This window comes from Rhagoletis zephyria, unplaced genomic scaffold (genome assembly GCF_001687245.7).
Source record: "Rhagoletis zephyria isolate East Lansing unplaced genomic scaffold, Rhagoletis_zephyria_1.1 Rzeph_scaffold_01254, whole genome shotgun sequence".
Taxonomy (NCBI): domain Eukaryota; kingdom Metazoa; phylum Arthropoda; class Insecta; order Diptera; family Tephritidae; genus Rhagoletis; species Rhagoletis zephyria.
In genome coordinates, this window is record NW_016158338.1 from 77,958 (window position 1) to 104,461 (window position 26,504).

Sequence of the window (26,504 nt, forward strand, 5' to 3'; positions counted from 1 at the left end):
AAAAAGAAGTCTGATGAGGAGATGTGGTGATCTCCGAAATAGTGCTATAACTTCTACCGCTTAGACTTTGTTGCTTTTTCAATTTTTCCTAATAAACAAATAAATAAAATAAATAAATAAAATAAAAAAAAATCAAATGTTAACAAGCCACAATAACATTGACAAATACATAGTTTAGGAAGAGCCTGCCTGAAACTATACAAAAAAGCAAATAAGCAAATGGATGTATAGAATTGACAACAACAACCACGCTGTCGAGTTTAAATAGCGGCAAATCAGCTGCACTTGATAGTAGTTGGTTGAATAAGGAAAATGAATTAGCAACAAGAGTTTACGGGATGTACATAGCTCAGTGGTTAACGCTTCTGACTTTGAACATCGAATTCGCAGGTTCGATCCCTGCTGAAGTCTAGAAAAAAGAAGTCTGATGAGGAGATGTGGTGATCTCCGAAATAGTGCTATAACTTCTACCGCTTAAACTTTGTTGCTTTTTCAATTTTTCCTAATAAACAATCGTGGTACAAAGCTCAATAAAAATATTAAAAAAAAAATAAAATGTTAACAAGCCACAATAACATTGACAAATACATTTATTATTATTATAATTATTATTATTATTATTATTATTATCAGTTTATTTTCATAAATGAATTATAAAAGTAAACTTAAATGAAAGGTACTAGCAGCTAGAGGCCATCGACCTTATTCTAAACTAATTTTAAATACTGAAATATTGTTTGACCTTAAGATATTCATTATGTTATATACATTTAGCTTAGAAAATTTTTTCAGTAACTCGGGTAGACAGGGAAGGCTTAGTCGTTATTGTACTTCTTTTATGACGTGACACTCTTCTGTGATGTGCTTTATGGACATTATTTCCATGTTGCAGAGCCTGCATAGTGGTGTATTTCAGTGATCGGACTTCTACCACATTGTGATAGATGTGCCACTTTTTTGAGCATCTACCACACAAGGTCTGAAATCTACCACATATTCGCGCTTTTGAGTACCTAGTTTAATTTTTGCTCGACATAATTTTCTTAATTAGAAGAGCAAAAATTGTCCAACACTAAACACTATATTGTTTCAGTGCATCTAAAGTTTCTGAGGCGTTGATTACATTTACTTCAGAATTGTGAAAATCGGCAAATCCCAAGTAACGGTTTCTGTAACGTGCCACATTTGTTCACTGCATCGTGATGTGGTAAAGAGAAAAGCTGGCAGCACTCCGCAAGGTTGCAAAATATATATGTTCACAAAATATCTTGATATGGACGGAACTGCTTTACACTGACACAATGACATGCCTAAAACCGAACGAGTAAGCTTTTTTGCGTAATTTTTTACGAAAACAATTCTGTGTCGGAGGCGAGATAAAAGATGTAAATCGATGTGTGTTTGCAGGAAATATTAGTGGTGTTTATTTAAACAGATAAATTTGCCTTTCGCATGTACGTATATTTTTATCCACTGCTTTATATAAACGAGCAAAAAAGAATCTTTGTTGCCCCTTATCGAGAAACTTGGGTCCGGTTTAGTTATTTGTTTGTTGTGCCCAAACGCATAACCCGAATCCAGAAACTTTAACATACACTTGTAATCACGGGATTAAACCTTTATTTAAAATAAATGTTTCAAATTATTAATAAATTCGGTTTGCACTACGCACTTTTTTGCAAATTTCGATGTGGGTTCTGCACAAAAATACTGTGATATGCACAAGAAATATTGTATACCTTTGACATGCGGAAGCCCCTCTTCTCCGGCAACACAGAAAGGAGAATTCTACTTAGTAAGAGTTATAATCCCTAAGCGCGGCCGAAGGCAGAAGCAAGCGCAACAGGTGATGGACCTAACAAAACGCATGTTTTCAATGGATTGGAAGAAGCTGTTATTGCATTAACTGGATTGGGAACCAGTTCTTCAGGCATAGGAGGAGTTCTGGCTTGTGGTTCAACAATTCAACCAGAAGCTTACATGGATGCGCCCATGGTTACTATGCCCGGCAGCTCTACATACCTTTGTGAGTCCATTGCCATAGCGCGCTCTTACTCCGCTGCTATAACTGCAAATGCCTCAGAATCCATAATTTTCCTCAAAATATTTAAAATCAATCAATTTTACTATAAACAAGCACATTATGAGTTTTTTTTAATTATTTTCCACTTTGTTTTCCTTCATACAGCTGAGCAAGGGTTGCAGCATGCCGATTTTACGTTTTTCGTAACGTAGCTACGAATTACGAAACTTCGGGTTCTAGAATAAGGGTGTTTGTAAATTAGTTTTTTCACAATATTCCAAATGTTTTCCATCATAAATCTTTTTCGTTAATTTTAATTTTAATTAATTTAATTAATTATTAATATTATTAATAATTATTAATTATTATTAATAATTATTAATTATTATTAATATTATTAATAATTATTAATTATATTATTATATTAAATTATATATATATATATTATTTTTATTATATTATTAGTATTATTATACTATATTATATTATATTATGTTATTATTATATCTATACTAATATATATTTTGCCGCTGTGGTGTAGTGGTAAGCAGTGCGCGCTTCCACTCCACAATGCCTGGGTTCAAACCCTGGTCAAAGCAACATCGCAAAAATATAGAAAGGTTTTTTCTTAACAGCGGTCGTCCCTCGGCAGGCAATGGCAAACCTCCGAGTGTATTTCTGCCATGAAAAACAGCTTCTCATAAAAATACAATCGCCGTTCGGAGTCGGCGTAAAACTGTAGGTCCCTCCGCTTTGTGTGACAACATCAAGGCGCACGCCACAAATCGGAGGAGAAGCTTGGCCAAACACTAACATATGTGTAAGCGCCAATCTATTATATTATTATTAATATATATTTTGAGAGCCGTTTTTTCTGTTCGCAAAGCTCGAGAACGGCTGTACCGATTTTTTTTTTAATTTTGGTTATAGGTTCTGGATGGGCTTCTCATTGTCTTAGGCAGAAAACAAAGTTTAGATACTTCTTAAAAATGGAACTGCATGACTTTAAGAGTCCTAAAGAATATAACATACATGCCCACATAACAGCGCTGCTCACCTGCAAAGCACAAATGAAGCGCCCACTGCTGTTAATTCGTACGAAATACAGCGCAAAGCAATGGCTATATATATGTACATATACTTACGTGCTAATGTTAACGTTAAGTTAAAAAAACAAATACATATGTATGTACAGTTCATGGAGAAATAATAGGTTCATTCCTTATCTTTTTGGACTAAAATCTGAAAAGTGTCAAAATGCCAGAGCGTAAGCGGAAAGCGCTCACCAAAAGAGAATAACAGGAAAAAGTAAAGGAACGCAAAAAACCAAATATTTAGTCCAAAGAATGGCAACAACAAAACTAACGTCAAATAAGAATAGAAATGTATGTACAAAACACATACACATAAGCACAAGCACAATAAAAACTTACTATATCAATTATTTTTTACCTCCTTCCAATTTCAATTCACCTTTTACACTTTTTGGATTATTCTCACATTTTGCATATTCTTTAATTTCCGTTACTTTAAATTCAGTTGAGTTTGACACTTTTCAGGATTTTGCCAGAAAAAATTCTTCTGACTAAATCTGATTACTTCGGACTAATGAGAGTCACTCTCACTGATTGTTGCTCTCTCATTTTTGCTGTCATTTTCGAGTTAAGGAACGCTTTTTGGACTAAATCTGACTACTTCGGACTTTTTCTGACTATTTCTGGGAGATAAGGAACGCTCCTAATGTAGGCAATTATGTATGTAGAGTCGTTTATGTTGCCACAAGGAGCAACTAACATTTGTTACGACATGGCAACCTTGACTGAACGACGGGGACGAAAGAAGAAACGAAGAATTGAGGCAGTCGGTCAGTTGAGCTATGGCGACGCGCACGCATTAATTAAATTTGAACTCTTACTAAATACATTTACTTTACTTCAATTAAATATATACATTAAATGAATTCTCTACTATTAAAACATTGGTGAAGTGTTTTCGTTTTCTTTACACATTGTTGTTAGCACTTACATTTGTATATGCATATTTATGTACATACATATGTATGTATCTATATAATTATGCATAAAAACCGTGGTGCTATGTTTTTTTGTACGTAAGTGAGCGCAATTTACAATCTCGGTATATAAAAGGGGCATGGAACCTCCCCTACAAACCGCATATTTCCTACTCAAATGTTCATGGTAGAGTACTGGAACTTGGTATGTAGATATATGAAATCTATCGCATACTCTTGGAGAAAAATTGGAGCTATCGGAAAAGGGGGCGTACTGGAACACTTCGTATGGAGATATATGAAATCAATCCCAAACTCATTGAGTAAAATGGGCTGTTTGTAAAAAGGGCGTGGCAAAGTACAAACGTACTGACTTTTACTTATCTTTGAATGTGTATATAATTCTTCTGTAGGTATATTTCATTATAAGTATTATATTTCATAATAACTTCTGTTTTTTATTTTGTGTTTCTAGCAGTAGACGGAATTTCGCAACGTTCCGAATAAATAAAAAAAGATTCTCCGTACGTTTCCTAGGCAGTTAAAAAATGCGTATAATTTTCGTAACGAAATTGATATCATAAATTTTGTATTTCTATGTAGTTCAGCTTTCGTCACCCGAAAATTTTGCCTCAATTCGATATCAATTTTGCTTTATTCGATATCAATTATTTTGGGGTAGCAAATTTAAAATTGACGAAAATACAAACAATAATCGAAATGTTTTATTTTTCTCAAATAAATTACTAAAAATATTATCTAAATCTAAATTATGTATTCAAATCGATGTGTATATTGATATTGAAACATAATTTTTCGAGTACGGAATAAAGCGAAAAAGAATGATCATATCGTTTGTATTCGAAAAAATTAAAAAACAATGGTAATAAATAATAAAAACTAATCAATTTGGTACCCACTTTGGATACAATAAACAACTGTATTCGTCTGATTGTCTCGGAGTTTATTTTTGGTAAGATTTCTACCGGGTGTGGGCCGCATACATGGGCTTTTTTCAAGAAGTTTTACTTCTATCACGTATACGGTGTTGCACTCGTGCTATTAAACTAATGCTTTTTTCTCAAGTAGTTTTGCTCAGTGGCAATTTATACATATAAGTAAGTAGTAGCGGCGCATTGGGTAAACTAAATGCATTTATACATTCATATTTATGTACAGCTGTAGGTAATATTGTACGCGTCTTCCCAGGTAGGTTAAGTGCGGGTGATAAACCCATGTAGCATAGTTAAATATTGTGCAATTAAAATGGGGAAAAATGTTACAATTTCGGCATGTGACTGAAAAAACTCTCTTTGAAAGGTATTAGCATCTAGAATAACAATAAATATGTTGGATGTACTCACATACCTCCTTAAGCCGGCAAAAGCAAAAAAACGTTTTTTGTTTCGCAACACTTTAGCCTATTTCTTAAGAATCCGGTTAATCGTTTATGAAGCTTGAATACATTTTCTGGACACACTCTGCAAGACCTTTCCAACGATACCTCAAACATGTCGATTGGACGTCTGGATAAAAACTTTCAAACCTCCTATCTATATATATATAATACGCGAAGGGATTTTTCGTGCAGCATAAAAGATCTGTACCGTTCGACGGATTTTCAAAAATGAGATGTCAAATAAAAGCGTTTGGTCTATAGATGTGCAATAAGGTTTTACTTTTTCGAAAAGAGTTGCCAACTGATAAAAAATTGCGTTCAAATAATTTAATAATCAATGCCATCAAATCCACACCGTTCGTTCGATTTTCAAAAATGAGATGTCAAATAAAAGCGTTTGGTCTATAGATGTGCAATAAGGTTTTACTTTTTCGAAAAGAGTTGCCAACTGATAAAAAATTGCGTTCAAATAATTTAATAATCAATGCCATCAAATCCACACCGTTCGTTCGATTTTCAAAAATGAGATGTCAAATAAAAGCGTTTGGTCTATAGATGTGCAATAAGGTTTTACTTTTTCGAAAAGAGTTGCCAACTGATAAAAAATTGCGTTCAAATAATTTAATAATCAATGCCATCAAATCCACACCGTTCGTTCGATTTTCAAAAGTGAGGTGTCAAATCAAATGGCTCTGACTTTAGGTGTGCAGTAAGGTTTAACTTTTTTGAAAAATTAAGTTCATAATAATACGAGGAGGTATTTTTTGTTCCGCATAAAAGATCTGGACCGTTCGTTCAATTTTCAAAAATGGGGTGCCAAATTAAAGCGCTTGGCCTGTAGATGTGCAAACTGGCTTTATTTTTTCGAAAGGAGTTGCCACCTGATAAAAAATTGCATTCAAATAATTTAATAATCAATGCCATCAGATCCACACCGTCGTTCGATTTTCAAAAGTGAGGTGCCAAATCAAAGGTCTCTGGCTGTAGGTGAGCAATATGGATTAACTTTTTCGAAAAGAGTTACCACCTTCTAAAAAATTAAGTTCAAATTATTTAAAAAGCTAAACCAATTATTAAAAAATGGTCATAAATGGAAATAGTTTTGAAAATCTTTGTTTCTTAACTTAACTTTATCAGGGTTGCCACCTGTTAAAAAATCAAATTCAATTTTAATTAAGGGAATTAGGTAATAGAAATATGTATGGGGCCAGGCGATAAAGTTTAAGTACGTAGTAGTTTGTAAACATTTTAAAGAGGGTTGCCACCTGTTTGAAAAGTGTAATTTGTATGAGGTATTAGAATATGGACGTCAAGCGAAGGAATCTTAAGAGATCTTTAGTTTGAACGTTTAGAATATTTTTAAGATGTTTGAAGAGGCCTCCCACCTATTTAAAAATTAAATTCAAATTATTTAAATAGTTAAATCAATATTTACCATTTGGGTACCAGTCGCAGTAGTTTTGAAAATACTTTATTTCTTAACTGCGTATAGGAGAGTTGCCACCTGTTGAAACAATCAAATTCAATTTGAATTATGCAATGGGGGAATTAAATAAGGTATCTATATATATAATACGCGAAGGAATTTTTTATGCAGCATAAAAGATCTGCACCGTTCGCTCGATTTTCAAAAATGGGGTGCCAAATTAAAGCGCTTGGCCTGTATATGTGCAAACTGGTTTTATTTTTCGAAAGGATTGCCACCTGTTAACTAATTAAACTCAAGTTATTTAATAATCAATGCCCTCAGATCCGCACCGTCCGTTCGATTTTCAAAAGTGAGGTACCAAATTAAAAGACTTAGGGTGTGGATGTTCCAGAAGGTTTTACTTTTCGAAAAAAGTTTCCACCAGTTTTCAGTTAAGCTCAAATTAATTAAAAAGTTAAATCAATTATTAAATGTGGGTATCAATCGAAATGGTTTTGAAAAGGCTTTATAACTTAACTACGTGTAGGAGGGTTGCCACATGTTTAAAGAAAAGTAATTAAATTTTAATTAGAGGAATTTGGTAAATGAATAAGGTCGCTATATGGGTGTCATACAAAAGAGGGTTAAGAAGGTAGTAGTCTGGAAGTATTTTGAATAGGGTTGCCACCTATTTGAGAAGTCTAATTGAACTATTTATACCCAAGTTATATGAAATATTAACGATGGATGTCAAATGAAAGAGCTTCAAGAAATACTTAGTTTGACAATTTAGAACATTTTTGATATGCTTGAGGGTTGCCCAGCTTAAAGGGCTAAACTAAAATTATTTAATAAAAAAATGGATTACTAACCGATGGTAATCAATGGAAATGGGTTTAAAGTCCTTTATTTAAGAACTATATTTAGGAGGGTTGCCATGTGTCTAAAAAATGAATTTACACTTAATTCATCAGTTACTTGAAATATTGACAACAATGTCAGGCGAAAAATATTTAAGGAAATTTCAGTTCGAAAATAATTTTTAGGAGGGTTGCCGCCTGTTTTGAAAGTGGTATTTCGTTTAATTATACATAAGCTACATGAAATTTTAAAATATGGTTAACAAAAGAACGAGTGTTTAGAAATCTTTGAATTGAACATTTGTTTTTTTTTGTTGAAAAAATTAAGCTCAAATTATTTAATAAGTTGAATGGATTGTCAACAGAAGGGTATCAATCGAAATGGCTTTGAAAATAGTTGATTTCTAAACTGTATTTACTAGAGTTCTCATATGCCAAATTAAAGCGCTTGGCCTGTAGATGTGCAAACTGGCTTTATTTTTTCGAAAGGAGTTGCCACCTGATAAAAAATTGCATTCAAATAATTTAATAATCAATGCCATCAGATCCACACCGTCGTTCGATTTTCAAAAGTGAGGTGCCAAATCAAAGGTCTCTGGCTGTAGGTGAGCAATATGGATTAACTTTTTCGAAAAGAGTTACCACCTTCTAAAAAATTAAGTTCAAATTATTTAAAAAGCTAAACCAATTATTAAAAAATGGTCATAAATGGAAATAGTTTTGAAAATCTTTGTTTCTTAACTTAACTTTATCAGGGTTGCCACCTGTTAAAAAATCAAATTCAATTTTAATTAAGGGAATTAGGTAATAGAAATATGTATGGGGCCAGGCGATAAAGTTTAAGTACGTAGTAGTTTGTAAACATTTTAAAGAGGGTTGCCACCTGTTTGAAAAGTGTAATTTGTATGAGGTATTAGAATATGGACGTCAAGCGAAGGAATCTTAAGAGATCTTTAGTTTGAACGTTTAGAATATTTTTAAGATGTTTGAAGAGGCCTCCCACCTATTTAAAAATTAAATTCAAATTATTTAAATAGTTAAATCAATATTTACCATTTGGGTACCAGTCGCAGTAGTTTTGAAAATACTTTATTTCTTAACTGCGTATAGGAGAGTTGCCACCTGTTGAAACAATCAAATTCAATTTGAATTATGCAATGGGGGAATTAAATAAGGTATCTATATATATAATACGCGAAGGAATTTTTTATGCAGCATAAAAGATCTGCACCGTTCGCTCGATTTTCAAAAATGGGGTGCCAAATTAAAGCGCTTGGCCTGTATATGTGCAAACTGGTTTTATTTTTCGAAAGGATTGCCACCTGTTAACTAATTAAACTCAAGTTATTTAATAATCAATGCCCTCAGATCCGCACCGTCCGTTCGATTTTCAAAAGTGAGGTACCAAATTAAAAGACTTAGGGTGTGGATGTTCCAGAAGGTTTTACTTTTCGAAAAAAGTTTCCACCAGTTTTCAGTTAAGCTCAAATTAATTAAAAAGTTAAATCAATTATTAAATGTGGGTATCAATCGAAATGGTTTTGAAAAGGCTTTATAACTTAACTACGTGTAGGAGGGTTGCCACATGTTTAAAGAAAAGTAATTAAATTTTAATTAGAGGAATTTGGTAAATGAATAAGGTCGCTATATGGGTGTCATACAAAAGAGGGTTAAGAAGGTAGTAGTCTGGAAGTATTTTGAATAGGGTTGCCACCTATTTGAGAAGTCTAATTGAACTATTTATACCCAAGTTATATGAAATATTAACGATGGATGTCAAATGAAAGAGCTTCAAGAAATACTTAGTTTGACAATTTAGAACATTTTTGATATGCTTGAGGGTTGCCCAGCTTAAAGGGCTAAACTAAAATTATTTAATAAAAAAATGGATTACTAACCGATGGTAATCAATGGAAATGGGTTTAAAGTCCTTTATTTAAGAACTATATTTAGGAGGGTTGCCATGTGTCTAAAAAATGAATTTACACTTAATTCATCAGTTACTTGAAATATTGACAACAATGTCAGGCGAAAAATATTTAAGGAAATTTCAGTTCGAAAATAATTTTTAGGAGGGTTGCCGCCTGTTTTGAAAGTGGTATTTCGTTTAATTATACATAAGCTACATGAAATTTTAAAATATGGTTAACAAAAGAACGAGTGTTTAGAAATCTTTGAATTGAACATTTGTTTTTTTTTGTTGAAAAAATTAAGCTCAAATTATTTAATAAGTTGAATGGATTGTCAACAGAAGGGTATCAATCGAAATGGCTTTGAAAATAGTTGATTTCTAAACTGTATTTACTAGAGTTCTCATATGCCAAATTAAAGCGCTTGGCCTGTAGATGTGCAAACTGGCTTTATTTTTTCGAAAGGAGTTGCCACCTGATAAAAAATTGCATTCAAATAATTTAATAATCAATGCCATCAGATCCACACCGTCGTTCGATTTTCAAAAGTGAGGTGCCAAATCAAAGGTCTCTGGCTGTAGGTGAGCAATATGGATTAACTTTTTCGAAAAGAGTTACCACCTTCTAAAAAATTAAGTTCAAATTATTTAAAAAGCTAAACCAATTATTAAAAAATGGTCATAAATGGAAATAGTTTTGAAAATCTTTGTTTCTTAACTTAACTTTATCAGGGTTGCCACCTGTTAAAAAATCAAATTCAATTTTAATTAAGGGAATTAGGTAATAGAAATATGTATGGGGCCAGGCGATAAAGTTTAAGTACGTAGTAGTTTGTAAACATTTTAAAGAGGGTTGCCACCTGTTTGAAAAGTGTAATTTGTATGAGGTATTAGAATATGGACGTCAAGCGAAGGAATCTTAAGAGATCTTTAGTTTGAACGTTTAGAATATTTTTAAGATGTTTGAAGAGGCCTCCCACCTATTTAAAAATTAAATTCAAATTATTTAAATAGTTAAATCAATATTTACCATTTGGGTACCAGTCGCAGTAGTTTTGAAAATACTTTATTTCTTAACTGCGTATAGGAGAGTTGCCACCTGTTGAAACAATCAAATTCAATTTGAATTATGCAATGGGGGAATTAAATAAGGTATCTATATATATAATACGCGAAGGAATTTTTTATGCAGCATAAAAGATCTGCACCGTTCGCTCGATTTTCAAAAATGGGGTGCCAAATTAAAGCGCTTGGCCTGTATATGTGCAAACTGGTTTTATTTTTCGAAAGGATTGCCACCTGTTAACTAATTAAACTCAAGTTATTTAATAATCAATGCCCTCAGATCCGCACCGTCCGTTCGATTTTCAAAAGTGAGGTACCAAATTAAAAGACTTAGGGTGTGGATGTTCCAGAAGGTTTTACTTTTCGAAAAAAGTTTCCACCAGTTTTCAGTTAAGCTCAAATTAATTAAAAAGTTAAATCAATTATTAAATGTGGGTATCAATCGAAATGGTTTTGAAAAGGCTTTATAACTTAACTACGTGTAGGAGGGTTGCCACATGTTTAAAGAAAAGTAATTAAATTTTAATTAGAGGAATTTGGTAAATGAATAAGGTCGCTATATGGGTGTCATACAAAAGAGGGTTAAGAAGGTAGTAGTCTGGAAGTATTTTGAATAGGGTTGCCACCTATTTGAGAAGTCTAATTGAACTATTTATACCCAAGTTATATGAAATATTAACGATGGATGTCAAATGAAAGAGCTTCAAGAAATACTTAGTTTGACAATTTAGAACATTTTTGATATGCTTGAGGGTTGCCCAGCTTAAAGGGCTAAACTAAAATTATTTAATAAAAAAATGGATTACTAACCGATGGTAATCAATGGAAATGGGTTTAAAGTCCTTTATTTAAGAACTATATTTAGGAGGGTTGCCATGTGTCTAAAAAATGAATTTCCACTTAATTCATCAGTTACTTGAAATATTGACAACAATGTCAGGCGAAAAATATTTAAGGAAATTTCAGTTCGAAAATAATTTTTAGGAGGGTTGCCGCCTGTTTTGAAAGTGGTATTTCGTTTAATTATACATAAGCTACATGAAATTTTAAAATATGGTTAACAAAAGAACGAGTGTTTAGAAATCTTTGAATTGAACATTTGTTTTTTTTTGTTGAAAAAATTAAGCTCAAATTATTTAATAAGTTGAATGGATTGTCAACAGAAGGGTATCAATCGAAATGGCTTTGAAAATAGTTGATTTCTAAACTGTATTTACTAGAGTTCTCATATGCTTAAAAAAACTAAATTCAACTTAATTCATCATTTAGTTGAAATATGTATAACAATGCCAGGCGAAAGATTTTAGTTTGAAAATACCTTTAAAGAGGTTACCACCTGTTTGAAAAGTCGAATTTGTTTTACTTATACGAAAGATACATATATGAAATATCGAAATATTAGTGTCAAACGAAAGAGTTTTAAAAAAACTATAGGCTGATAATACTTTTAATTAGACATCTATTTTTTTTTTTTGAAGGTCATCACATCTGCAACGTTATTTCGAATTTCCAAAATGAGAAGTCAAATTAAAGAACTGGGATTCTACATAGATGTGCACAGGTTTTATTTTTTTAAGTTACATGAAAACCGACACCATGCTATACGTCTCATCACTCTCTACTGTGGCTGCTTTCGTCACTCGCGCACACTGCCGTGCGCTGTGATTACACTGTGGAACAAATTCAGGTTAGCAAAAGTTAGGTCGATTCTGAGAGTGAGGGGTGAAAATAGAGGCTAAATTAGAAGACCCGTATCGCGGCGTTTCGAACTTTGCAGTCAAATGCCGATTTTCAGCATATTGTTTATATGGTTTTTTGGCTATAACTCGTCGACTAATTGATACTTTTCAATCTGTTAAAGCCAAATTATTGCTAGAGACCTGTGCAACAATTAAAATTAAAAAAAAAAAATTGATTTACAAAATTTTTGTAGGGCTTATGAAGCAAAATGTTTAAAAATTTGTTTTTTTTCATGCTTTTTGAACATATTTTCCACAAAACTAAGTCTGTTTTGCTTTCTGTTTGATCTGTAATATGCTTCTCAGTTTCTTCAATAAATTTCATTTGAAAAGAAAACAATCATAATACAAAACTTGCGTTTTCCAGCTTAATATTAATTTACTTCTCATTTCTTATGTACCAATTTTTTCAGTGTTGGTTTTGAAGAAACATTGAAAAAGAAATTATAAAAATATGGAAAAAAATATAATTTTGAAATGTTAGTTACTTAGTCTTGGGCTAATATCTTTTAATCGGTTGAATACTGCTGGTCTTTTTGCGATACATTTCAAAAAATTTTTAGCAATGCCAAGTTTAATGTGGAGCAAAGGCAACAAAATTTTCATTTCAGGAACAAGACTTTCGTGTAGTCTATTGTCTTTAGGCCATTTCCGTCCAATGCGACTATTCCAGTTATGCTGTTTGTACTGGTTTCTTCCTTTAATACCTTCTCCGTATCGTGAATCCCAATCGCACAAAAAACACGGATATTTTGGACGGCCAGATGCTGTTAAGCCTTTAAACACCTTTGAGGAAGAGGAAGACGAGGAAAAAGAGGAAGAAGGGGAACACAAAGATGAAATTCCAGAATATCTGTTGGACGAAATTATCGACCTTTCTGATGATGATGACGATGACCAAGATATTAGAGAGAGCAGTGATGTTGATCCACAGTCGCCTGCTAAACGGCAACTGGCCAAATCATTTATTTAAATTTTTTACTTAAAACTTTTCATAACTAACATTTCAAAATTATATTTTTTTCCATATTTTTGTAATTTCTTTTTCAATGTTTCTTCAAAACCAACACTGAAAAAATTGGTACATAAGAAATGAGAAGTAAATTAATATTAAGCTGGAAAACGCAAGTTTTGTATTATGATTGTTTTCTTTTCAAATGAAATTTATTGAAGAAACTGAGAAGCATATTATAGATCAAACAGAAAGCAAAAAAGACTCAGTTTTGTGGAAAATATGTTCAAAAAGCATGAAAAAAAATTTCCAACATTTTGCTTCATAAGCACTACAAAAATTTTCTAAATCAATTTTTTTTTTTAATTTTAATTGTTGCGCAGGTCTCTAGCAATAATTTGGCTTTAACAGATTGAAAAAATATCAATTAGTCGACGACAAAACCATATAAACAATATGCTGAAAATCGGCATTTGACTGCAAAGTTCGAAGGTCGATTAAAAAAAAATCGAACTAACATAAACAAACGCTGCGATACGGGTCATCTAATTTAGCCTCTATTTTCACCCCTCACTCTCAGAATCGACCTAACTTTTGCTAACCTGAATTTGTTCCACAGTGTTATTTGATTAATGAAACCTTTTTCAGACTCAATGAAACTTTATTCAAATTAAATGAAACTTCCTTTTAAGAATGTTTCATTTAATTTGAAAAATGTTTAATTGAATTTGAATAAAGTTTCATTTAATTTTTAAAAGGTTTCAATTAATTTGAAAAAGGTTTCGCTTTATCTGAAAAATATTTCATTTAATTTGAAAATGGTTTCGCTTAACTTGAAAAAGTTTCATTTAATTTGAAAAAGGTTTCACTTGATTTGAAAAAGGTTTCATTTAAAGTGAAAATGCTATATATATATATATATATATAATTATTGTTATTAATTAAATAAATAAATTTAATTTTTAATTGAAGGACTTCTGCTTTCGCTACTCAAAGAAGAGCTCCCAGAAGGCCTTTTGAAGAAGTTCTTTTAAAGCTGTTTCTAGTTCATAAAAAGTATTTTTTAAGCAATAAACAAAAACCGACTTCAATTCTCATATACAAATTTAAGATTGTCGTTAATTTCTTCACGATCCAATTATCGGATCTAAACAAAATTAGTACGGGACCACCCCTGAATTATCGCAATCGGTTAACATGGTCGAAAGTTATGCGGTAACATACATAAAAATATATATATATATATATTCCGACGAATTGATAACCTCCTCCTTTTTTGAAGTCGGTTGAAAATCATACTTAATCCTATTTGTAATGCTAAATAATATAAACATATACTGAAGTACATTCACGTAAATTGTAAATAGGTAACCCTTTTCTAGCAAACATGCAGAGAAGCACTTTTTTCGGTCCTTATTGGGTAAGTCTTTTAGAATGGTGTCTCTTCACTTTAGGTTATGCATATACAAAATGGCAAAAATAAACATGAAGGGCATTGTAGGATATGTGGAAATTCGCAAATGGTGGTAAGGTAAGAAATTTCAAGACCACGTTAAAAGCGCGGAAATTTTTCCAAGTTACGTCACACTATGGGACTACAGCGGCCAAAAGTAGTAAAAACAGATAAGCGAATTCTGAAAAAATAATTACGCAGATGCATAGCAAAATATCCAGCTAACCCAAACCAAAAAGAATTTTGGATGAAAATGCATATTTGCAATCATGATACGAGCTTAAATTAGGAGCAATGCGAAAAAATAAATTTGAAAGAAAATATTTTCATTTTGTCGCAAGTAATTTGAACTCATTTTTCTACGTGTGCGGATATATAAAAAGCCAATCTGATTGATAAGCAGTTTTTGAATATATCTGCGGTCAAACATTGCTTTAAATTTTTATACAGCTTTTGAAATGTATAAAACAGTTTACCTTGAAATTCTACATAATTTTGTGAGTGTAAAATTTTTCGGGTGCTTACTTTAAAAAGGGATATTTAAAAAGTACCTAGGAAGCGAGCTAAATTATACTTAGGACAAGTAAACATTAAATATTCGTGTCATATCTCAAATAGTTCCAGCTGCGAGGAACTGCGAGTTCAGCTTCTATTCTTCCTTTTATAGACCCACCTCCTGTAAAATTTATTGAGTTTTTATTGTAGAGCAAAAAGGAAAGACTCAGATATGTACATAAAATGAATAATATGCAATATAAAGTGGAAATTAAAGAAGGTGTAGATATTAATGACTCGCCAATCTATAACTCCCAATCAACGTTCAGCCAAAAATGGATGGGATCCGTTTCAATGGCAAGAGTCCTGCTTGCCTTAGCTCAGCTTTTGTTGTATAAAATGTAGGTAAAATTGAAAGTATCAATGTAAATACATATCGTGCACATAATTTAATATGCAGGTATTGGTAATGGCAAAGCGAAAGCCATTTTTAAAATGAAGAAATAGGAACTTCTTTAGAAATAAAATAAATGTGCCTGTTCATTTTCTCCAAAATTCATAAAATTTGGTACTTGGAGCCAAGCTGTGTAGGAGGTGGGTGCCGTAATAAGAAGCAATTTATTATCTTCCAAGTTGGAAAATTTAGGCTTAAACGAGCAGGGCACACCGAATTTCATCAAAAAAGGTTTTTTTTTAAAATTGTTTTTGCAGAATTACTGGACGATAATGTAAACCGATTTTGACGAACTTTCAGATTTAAGCTTTTCTCATTAAAGCCAGCATATGCTCTAAATTTCATCAAAATCGGATAACATTTACTATTTCCGCCCTACTATTTGGGCGTGGTAGCGCGTTGAATTTTACAATTTTCAACATTTCTTCATTCCTAAGTGCTAAGCTAATTTCTTTGGCCGCAGCTTATATGGGGACGTCCCACTGTGCGTCACCGGCAAGAGAAATTTGTTCTTTTATGATAAAAAAAAAATTCAGAACTTGAGCATTTCATCCTCATCAATCATTCAGCTCTACGGATTGTACCACAAAAGGTTTGCTCATTAGTGACATTCGAGTTTTGACACTCCCTTAGCTCCCTTACAAAAGCTTTGCACACACACACGAACCCATACGCAGTGCCTTGCTAAGGGACCTGATTTTGTCACGAGGGAGCGAGAAGACTGTTTTTTGAGCAAACCTAGTACATTATAATATCAGAAAATACTTCAAAATAATAAAACGCTCGAACTAAAGAAACTGTATTTATAGGGTATAAGTGTCCTGGTCGATTAGTTCAGGATTATGGCAGCCCTATTGTAGTGCGAAATCAGCGGCTTTGTCTGCGCCTTCGTTGCTATCAATTCCAATATGACTTGGAACCCACATTAACTTTAGCTTGTGTTGGAACAAAATAAGTATGTCACGAATTTCGATTATCTCCCAGGCAACCTAGCAAAGAAGGACATTTTTGGTTTTCTTTTATAAATACACGTATACATTAGGGTGCCCATCGAAAATTCTTTTTTTTTAGAAACTTCAAGACCCTACCGCCTAATTTTATTCATTTTTAGGAGAAATCTTATTGTCTATTTTTATAGATTTTTTAACGGTCATTTAGAGCGCGACCTGTCGATTTAGGTCAGAAATAGCATTTTGTAGATTTATGAGTTTTTGAATGACTATTACTGATTCGACTTCAAAGATCGAGTATGAATTGAGAAGAGGATATATAGGCCTTTAAAATGGTATATAATAATCTATTGTCGGACTAGGCTTGTTGGGATTTTTTGTCGGGTAAATTAAAAAAATACCCATATTTCTGTTAATTTTTTTAAATTTTACCATCGATAATTTTTACAATTTCAAAATATGGATTGCTATCTGAAATTAAATCTATTTTCAAATAAATTGATACCTCATTTATTGGAATCGCATACAAATTTTCGAATTTGAGCTACTTTACTTAAATATGCCCTTGAATTTATATGTGCACTCCGCACTCCGGACGGCGACAGGATGCCTTCAGATGTCGCCAGAGTACCATCTCCATAGCTAGGCAGAAATACTCCCTATAAGGGAGGCTGAGAAAGCAGTTTTCGGTGGGTTGCCACAGACTTGAGCACCCCAGCAGGCCCTTGCTCAAAGAGGATCCGCCCAGGCACGTCAGAAGGCATCTTTGAGCATCTTTTCGAATGTATGGACGTGGTCCAGACCCACTTCGAACAATTTTTCGATACGACGACGCACAGTAGGAGATCCCCATACATTCTTATGTATACATACATACATATGTATATACGTACGTATGTATTTTTCGATCTTAATATAACATAAAATACCTATCAATGGGTTTATCGGGGTTTCGTCAAGACTTTCCTGAACTTAGTAGATCTCCAAGCATGGATATATCGAGTATTTGGTTTGTTTTGCCGACATCGATATATTTCGATATCGAGTATGGCATCTTCATTTTCTCACTACTTACTTTAGTGGCAAACACCATCCCGAATGGAAATTTGACATGCCGATTTGTAGCCTATTAAATTTTAGTATAATAGAGTACAAGTTAGAAGTTGCTAAAGATTCCGTTGGTTTCTGATAATTTTTTTTACTGACGGTGTTGTGCATTTTCTAGCATACGGCAGGATGGGGGGTTTCCTCAATTATCAAGGAATAATACTGTTTTCAGACAGGCAGTTAATCGAGCAATTATCCAAGCTTTCTCAATTAATGCACTAATTAAGATCGATTTGCCATACAAAATTTCAATTATAAATTGCTCGATTGGTAATTAATTGAATGTTTAATCGAGTAAAAACTCCAATGCAACTCTGTTAGGTAAGTTCGTTTTCTTAGTTTTGATGTGTTCAGTGTTAAATGACAATCAGCTGTTTGACATACATTTATTATTTTCTTTTTGGAACCAAAAACATCAAAAACCAAAAAAAATTAATTTTAACTGCAGGATGCAGAACAATCTGAATGGTGAGTAAATAAACACAAATGGTTTGTGTAATGTTTATTAAAAACACATATGTATGTATTTCAGTTCGATTACCTCCAAAACCAAGAAAGAGGAGACTGGCTTGGGCAGAGGATGGCGAAGTGGCCATTCTTGATTTGTGGCAAGAGCGCGTTGCTGATCTCCGCGGTGCACGGAAGAATGGCCACATTCTACGCGGAGATGGCGAACGAGCTGGCAAAGTGTGGCCACAACTACAGCGCCCGGGATGTGCATGTGAAGTTGGCGAGCTTCACGCAACTCTACAGGTAAGAAGAAATAAAGGAATAATATTCAAAACCACTAAAAATTTAATTAGTTAATAGAAATGAGAAATTGGATATGGGACCTTCTGGTGGATCACCCTCAACGTGGCCTTTATACGCAAGGGTGCTCCAGATAATCGGTGGATTTAAGGCCAACATGTTTTGCGAGCTGACGCTTGAAAATATCAGCGGTATGTATGAGTTTTTGGAATGTGCCTTACTAAAAGCCGTAATGTGTTTAGTGGAGATATTTGTTTTGTAGCAGAGTGACGCGTCTGTGTACATGCTAGAACAGCTCGTTTAGTTGCAGGTTTAAGTGCGAAGGTAAACTTCGATTTTGCACGAGCACAGACATACGGTGGCGCTTCAAAACAAATGTTCCACTAAAAACTTAAGTAGAGAATGAAAATGTTCCCCACTTAACTGGTTTGAGTAGTAATAATAGAAATTTGATCTACTAAAAAATGTTCACTATTTATAATGAAAACATCTTTTGGGAAATTTTTAGTTATTTGTAAAACGATTTTGTGGTGGTGCACCCCAAACCACCCTAAACGAAAGAGGATGGAAAGCGCTTTACTAAAAGTAACCCATCCCCCCACAGACCCCTTGGGAGCTGTTTAAACATACGGGAAATTGGGATTTTTTGCGAAAGGATTATAATCCTCACTAAGTACAATTATCCTTTCTGTGTTGCCGAAGAAGAGGGGCTGAACACCTTTTGCAGAGATAATTCGTGGATACTTTTTGCGTTTGACAGCTCAGCTCGGTTTTTTTTTTTATTCGGGTCACGCGTTTTGCACATCAACCCAAAATTGTTGTACAAAAAACTATACCGTTACCTATCTTTTTAACTTCGATACAAGCACATATGTACATATGTATTTATTTAATGCTAATTTTATTTATTTCATTCTTATTTGTGTTTTTTTTTTCTTTTAAACAGAAGCCGATATAGCATCCCAGCCATCACCACTGACCCCAGTATTGCCGTCATCACTCAGCCCAACATTTTCCTCACCACTGGCATCACCTCTTCCTGCTGTGCCAACCACACCACTGCCTACACCGTCACCGCCGCTGTCGTCACCTCTCACTCCTCTGCCAACCACACCGCCACCGCCGCTATCATCGCCATCATCACCAATGCCTAGCAGCTCAGCTTCTGCGGTTGAGCCTAAAAGAAAGAAAGCAATGGGCACTTTACAAAAGAAAGTATTATACAAATTTGATGGGTTGTCAGCGGAGATAAGCCAACATATTCAGAGGAGTGAGGAAAATGAAAAAGAGTGGATGAAGATAGAAAAAGACAAAGCTGACACACTGAGGGAGATAGCCAATGATAACAAGGAATTAAAAGTTGGCATTTTATCATTTTTAAATAGACATTAATAACATTGTACAGCACTCGGCTGGGTATTGGACCAAACCAACTTTTTTAAAGAGATTGAGTCATAAGTAAAAAAAAGTTAGTTCTCCGTTTTTCGAAGTTAGCTTTAAAATCGAGATATGGGCCTTCGAAGTTCGAAATTGGACCTTTGGTAAAAAATTATTTTTAATTATTGCATGTAAAACGCAAAAAAGTAAAAATGCAGACATGGTCCGCCTTTTGCTCTCATTTATATGATATATAATTTTTTTGTGAAAACTTATATTACAGGTGCTATAACGGGTCAAAGGTCAGATCTTCGAAAAATGGAAAACTTAATATTTCAGACAATTTTGAACCGATTTTAAAAAGATTCACATCGTTGTAAAATCTATTAAATGCGCTTTCTTACCTATCTTATTACTAACCGATTTTTAGAAATATGCATATCAGAAGAAAGGGGATTTAATCACCTTTACAACGATACCAATTGTTTAAAAATCGGTTAGTCATTTTTTTGTTTAAAATATTTTATTTTATAAATTTAAATGTGTTTTTTCTAAAATTTTTATATACAAAGTATAAAAATATGCATATCGAAAGAAAGCAGATTTAATCACCTTTACAACAATATAATTTTTCTTTTAAATCAGTTCAAAATTGTTTGCAATATAAGGAAATAAATTTTTCGAAGACCTGAACTTTGTCCCCTTATGGCACCTGTAATATAGGTCTGCACAAAAAAATTTATATACCATTTAAATTAAAGGTGGACTGCGCCTATATTTTTAGGTTTTTAGTTATTTACATAATGCAATAATTTAATATAATTTTTTACCAAAGGTCCTATTTCGAACTTCGAAGGCCCATATCTCGATTTCGGAGGCTAATTTCGAAAAACGGAAAAATCACTTGTTTTGCCTATGACTCAAGTGCAGTTATTAACTAACAAAAAGTATATACAGTGTCTCAACCCAATGGCCACGTGTTGATATTAGTAATGTTTTTCGAGCTAAATTTCTTTTGTTATTTATTTATAAAAATACCGTCCAAGCTTTAACCAAAACCTTCAAAATCACTTGGGGGATTCACAACGGTGTCGTTAGTGTCGTATTGTTGTATGTCGTAAACTTTAAACGCCTAAGAAATATATTAAAAGGGTTCGCAAAGTACCATCAAAGTCATATTATGAATTTTCGCAGTGTTAAAAAATAGTTGGTTGTGGTTTTAACTTCTCTAAGCATTTATTTAAGCTTTTAAAGTTTACAACAATATGACACTTACGACACCGTTGTGAATCCCCCAAGTGATTTTTAAGGTTTTGGTTAAAGCTTGGACGGTATTTTTATAGATAAATAACAAAAGAAATTTAGCTCGAAAAACATTACTAATATTTAAAAACAAACAACACGAGGTCATTTGTTTGATTCACTGTAAATAAAAAAAAATGAAAATGAATTAAATGAACAAATAACAAGTAAGAAAGTCTAAGTTCGGGCGGAGCCGAACATTAAATACCCGGCGCAAGTATTAAATATATGTTTTCCACTTTTCCGAAAGCTACCGCTACATGATAAGCCGGCGTGTATAAATTTTAAGTAAAATAGCGTCCTTAAATTTCAAAATATTGAAATTTCAAGCATTTCTGAAATTTACCGTTATATGAAAAGCGGCCGTAATTTTAGTCCGATTTCAACAATTTTCAATGGTAAACGTATTTCCTGGCAAAGAATTGTTGCAACCATCATTTTGAATAAATTAGCTTTAATATTTACTGATTTATCGAGGATTTCGTATTTCTCGAAATTACCGTTATATGGGATGTGGGCGTGGTTATTGTCCGATTTTAAAAATTTTCGGCCATTTGGTATGCTGTACCAGGGCCAACAACTGTGCCAAGTTTGGAATAAATTGATGTAGCGGTTACCAAGATATACACATGTAACCATAAGTGGGCGTGGCTACGCCCATTTTCAAAAAAATTTTAATATTCTTATTTTTCGTCTAAAATTATTGATAAATATCAATTTTGAGTGAATTATCTTCAGTAGTTACTAAAATATCGCAGTTTTCGTATTTCTGAAAATTACCGTTATATGGGAGGTAGGCGTGGTTATTGTCCGATTTTGCCCATTTTCAATACCATCCGTCCCACGCCCGAAAGAAGTACACGTACCAAGTTTCATTAAGATATCTTAATTTTTGCTCGAGTTATCGTGTGCACAGACGGACGGACAGACGGACGGACAGACAGTCACCGCTTAATCGATTTCTCTTTTCATTCTGATCATTTATGTATACATTTGTCTATATCTATCTCGATTCGTTTTGCCTGTTACAAACAACCGTTATGTGAACAAAGTTATAATACCCTTGTGCACAAGTGCGCTCGGGTATAAAAATTGTACTCACTAAAATAATTGCATAGTCCTTGCCTTATTTCTTCAGCTGAGGGTTGATTGTCTCCAACTATAGTAACATATTCAGGATTTTCGAGATTTCTGTTCACTTCTTGCAATCTCTCCAACCACATGTCATTTATAGTGTCGTTCATTTCATTTAAATAATTGTGCAAGACGCAGCAGGCTCTAATAATGATGGGTGCCTTCCCAATTCGGTTGTCTAAACCTTTTCCAACACGACGGAATCGTCCTTTCAAGTGGCCAAATGCATTCTCAACTACTCTTCTGCACTTTGAAAGCTTATAATTATAGAGTTTTTGTGTTTCAGTTAAGGCCATTGAAAACGCGTATGGCTTCATTTAGGAGGTGGAAAACCAAAACGCAGAATATCCAATAATCCATATAGGCATTTGTACTCCACCTATTTCTTTCTTACTGACCTTCAGTAATTCGTTCTCCTCCATTACTCGCTTCATTAACGATGCATTATATATCTGCGAATCATTGCATCGTCCAGGAGCACCAATGTTCACATATAAAAACCGATATCTGAACATATATAGAAATAATTAATACATGCTTTTTAGAAAAAAACAACAGGATGAAAGTTAAATAACCTGTAATCCACTACAGCTAGTAGAACAATGGAATACCATCCTTTATAGTTGTGGTAGTCGGTTGCATCGNCAACAGGATAAAAGTTAAATTACCTATAATCCACTACAGCTAGTAGAACAATAGAATACCATCCTTTATAGTTGTGGTAGTCGGTTGCATCGGCTGGATTCGGCCTAACTTCGATGTGGCACCCATCTGAATATATACATATGTATGTACGTACATCTTTGTTTTTATATAAATTAGTTGCATTTTTACCTTTCTTACCAATTGCTCCAAGGCATTGGGGAAAGCCGAGACGGTCAAAACCATCAACACAGTCTTTTAAAGTTTGTGNAATCTTTGTTTTTATATAAATTAGTTACATTTTTAACTTTCTTACCAATTGTTCCGAGGCATTGGGGAAAGCCGAGACGGTCAAAACCATCAACACAGTCTTTTAAAGTTTGTGGAGTCGGTGGTAATTTCTTTATGTATTGCGCTGACAAAGCTTGCCAGACTTCCTCGCAAAACTCCCACAAGATTGTGCACACGGTCGATATTCCAACACCAAATAGTTCGGAAACCACTCTGTACTCTCCAGACGATCCCAGCGTAAATAGAGCTATCGCAACGCGTTTNGCAACACCAAATAGTTCGGAAACCTCTCTGTACTCCCCAGACGATCCCAGCGTTAATAGAGCTATCGCAACGCGTTTTTGCAATGGAATCGCGTTGCGCCAGTTTGTGTCGGCTTTGTGCAGGTTTTTGAGGAAACCACAGAGTGTTTCGAAACTAGTGCGGTTCATGCGGAAGTGCGTCTTAAAGAAATGGTCATCGTTGCAATTGCAATTAACTTCCCAGAAAGAAGACTGCCGATTCTGTAATAGAGGAAGTATCATTTATAAAAGGACAAGAACTGATTACTTATAATTTGATTTACCAATTTCCAGAGGGATCTCTGAGTAGCGTTCCTCTGCAGTAACCCGTAAAGCAATAGCTGCTGTCTTCGCAAATGTTGCAAAATGATGAAGTTTTTTTCTTTTCTCTTTTATATAAGACCATTGTACCTGCGTAGCTAGCCAGCACTGACAGCAAAACTTTTATATTTGCAGTATACGCAAGAAAAAGTTCACTTAAACACTTATTGTTTTCCATTTTACCAATTTATTGTAAATAAACAAAAATTCTTTTAAGACAGCTGACAGCCACTCCTTAATCGAGCAGCTGATTGTGTGTGAAACACAAAAATCGAATACTTAATTAAAAACTTAATTGACTGAATTAATTTTCTGTCTGAAAACAGTATAAGCCTTCTTAATATTGCATACAAGGTCCTGTCGACGATACCGTGTGAAAGACTAAAGCCCTTCCCGAACCGACTGATTTGACCTTATCAGTTTGGCTTCAGACCTGGTAAGTGCACCAATGACCAGATTTCCACAGCACGTCAAATTCTGGAAAAGCCACACGACATGCAAATCGACTCACACTAGGGATGTTAATTCCGGGATGCCGGCCTTTTTTAAGTCCGCCTTATGTTCACCAGTTTTCGCTATATTTCTTTTGTTTATTTAATATTTATAATTTTTTTTATGAATGTCTAGCTCATTATACATACACATAACACCGTGCGACAGGCAATTTTACACACACACAAATCAATATATTCGCGAAGTCATGGGCCAAATATATGCAGTAAAATTGCGTTTTTAGTTTTTTCTCTGACGTCAGGACTTTTTAAAGGGTCTTTGAAAATTGAATAATATCAGTAGTTCAGAAATTGATTTAAAAAATTCAGTGCAATATACTTAGAAAAATAATATGGGTATCAAATTAAAGAGAATTAAATTTTTTGGTGCATAAGGTATTGAAAATGTCCTTTTAAAATTGTATTCTTGATTATTTTTGAAATTTTGCAATATTTATTTAAAAAAAATACATGTTAAGGACTAATATAGACTCGACAACATCCTCGAATATAGTCCTTCTAACTTTATTAGCTTGAAATAAAAAAAATTTATTAAAAGGGCAAAGCAATTGACGTTTTGGAAGTCAGCCTATATATTTAATTATGAATGGTATGGTCGCATTACATCAACTTTGGTGAAGCAATTGGAGCGTCTATTCTTTGCACTATATCGACTTTGTCGCATTTGTTTTTTGGCAATTAAACGGCCATAAAGACAGTTAGATAAAGAAAACAATAGAGGCAAAAATTGCCGAAGCCAAATTTGCCTTAGTATCGGGTTTCGATACGAGTATTTGTTTCTCCATACCTACTCAGTACTTGGTTCAAAAGTATCACTGCCAAAATTACTTGTTCGAAAAGTATCGAGTATGTACTTGTATTTATCGTATCGCTTCATCCCTAATTACACAAAGACGAAAAAGATTTATCTTAAAACAAGGCGACGTTTTTGATCTCAAATATTAGGATAATAATTATTTTGGGTCTCTGAAATAAACCCATTTATTTATTATTTATTTTATGGTAGGAGAGCTTCTCAAACAATATAGAAGACATTTTTTCGATTAAAGTTGTTGAAAAGTAATGAGTATCTGAATCCGGGGATCCCGGGATTGTCCTAACGACATCCCGAAAATCTCGGGATCGTAAAAAGCTTAAAAATTAACATCCCTAGTATGTACGCATATTATAAAGCTCTCTTACTTTACCGTCTCTATCTAATGGAATGTGCACAGAACTTAGTTAGATGCACACGTGGAAAAATTACTACTCTTATGGCGTTTTCAAGAATGATAGAAAAGAAGACTGCGCCCTCAACGTTTCGGTATCTTTTTTAGTTTGAGTTAGCCAGCTTCTTTGATGTGACGTCATAAACGAAACGAAAATTTACCACAAAGAGCGACCAACTAGCAATTAAGTGAAAAAGGTGATTATTTCAAATTTAGTGTTCAGTGGCGAGTTTTAATAATGATTGGGGTGTGCACAGTTCGTTCCAAATAGTGTCTCAAAATGTAGACTTCTACATTTTAAGACGTTTTCTAACCGTAAAATCTGTGGTGTTGTTGTTTCCCATACAAAATTGTAAAACGACGCCGTCTACATTTTGTCACACTCAAAGGTATGTTTTTTACGCGTCTACATTTTGCAACCTCGCAGCAGGGTGCATTATGGCAATACTAATCACATTTTTTTATTTATTGGGCACGTGTTATGTATTTGCATTTAATTTGAGTGCAATTTCTGATGAAAAGAAACAAATCAAGGAAAAGAAATAACAAATATTAGGAATTGGTAATTATGTTAAATAATTACAATCTTCTTTTCAATCGTTCTTGGGCGTTTTCTTTTCTCGAAAAGATGTTACCTCTTATGTGGCAACATTTTCAGAGTGCAACACAGAAAGAGCTCGCAATATGCATGTGAAGATGCTGAGAAAAGAACACCAAAACTTGATAGCCCTGGTGCAGGGCAGAATAAATGCAACATTATTTCGAGAAAAGAAAACGCTATAAGATTTCATACTGCCAAAGTTATAAAATATAGCAGAATCTTAAAACTTCGAGTCTCTTGAGGCTGGGTAAACGTTAATC

The 26,504-nt window shown here is 33.6% G+C and overlaps 2 protein-coding genes across 5 annotated transcripts in view; both read right to left on the minus strand.

The window, feature by feature from the left end:
• rho-5 (rhomboid-5) overlaps positions 1-26,504 on the minus strand; it is a 76,784-nt gene that overhangs the window by 45,206 nt on the left and 5,074 nt on the right. The window lies entirely within an intron of this gene.
• Positions 19,514-23,298, minus strand: LOC108363353 (uncharacterized). 4 transcript variants are annotated; one of them, XM_017616695.1, is made up of 4 exons: positions 23,232-23,298; positions 23,057-23,159; positions 22,357-22,895; positions 19,514-19,752 (listed from the first exon to the last, which is right to left on the minus strand). In XM_017616695.1, the coding sequence occupies exons 3-4, from the start codon at positions 22,703-22,705 to the stop codon at positions 19,514-19,516; spliced, it is 588 nt and encodes a 195-aa protein (XP_017472184.1). In that variant the 5' UTR covers positions 22,706-22,895; positions 23,057-23,159; positions 23,232-23,298. The 4 variants fall into 4 exon arrangements, with proteins under 4 accessions (XP_017472184.1, XP_017472185.1, XP_017472187.1 ...); XM_017616696.1 differs by having other exon boundaries at positions 23,223-23,244; XM_017616698.1 differs by lacking the exons at positions 23,057-23,159; positions 23,232-23,298 and adding an exon at positions 22,964-23,027.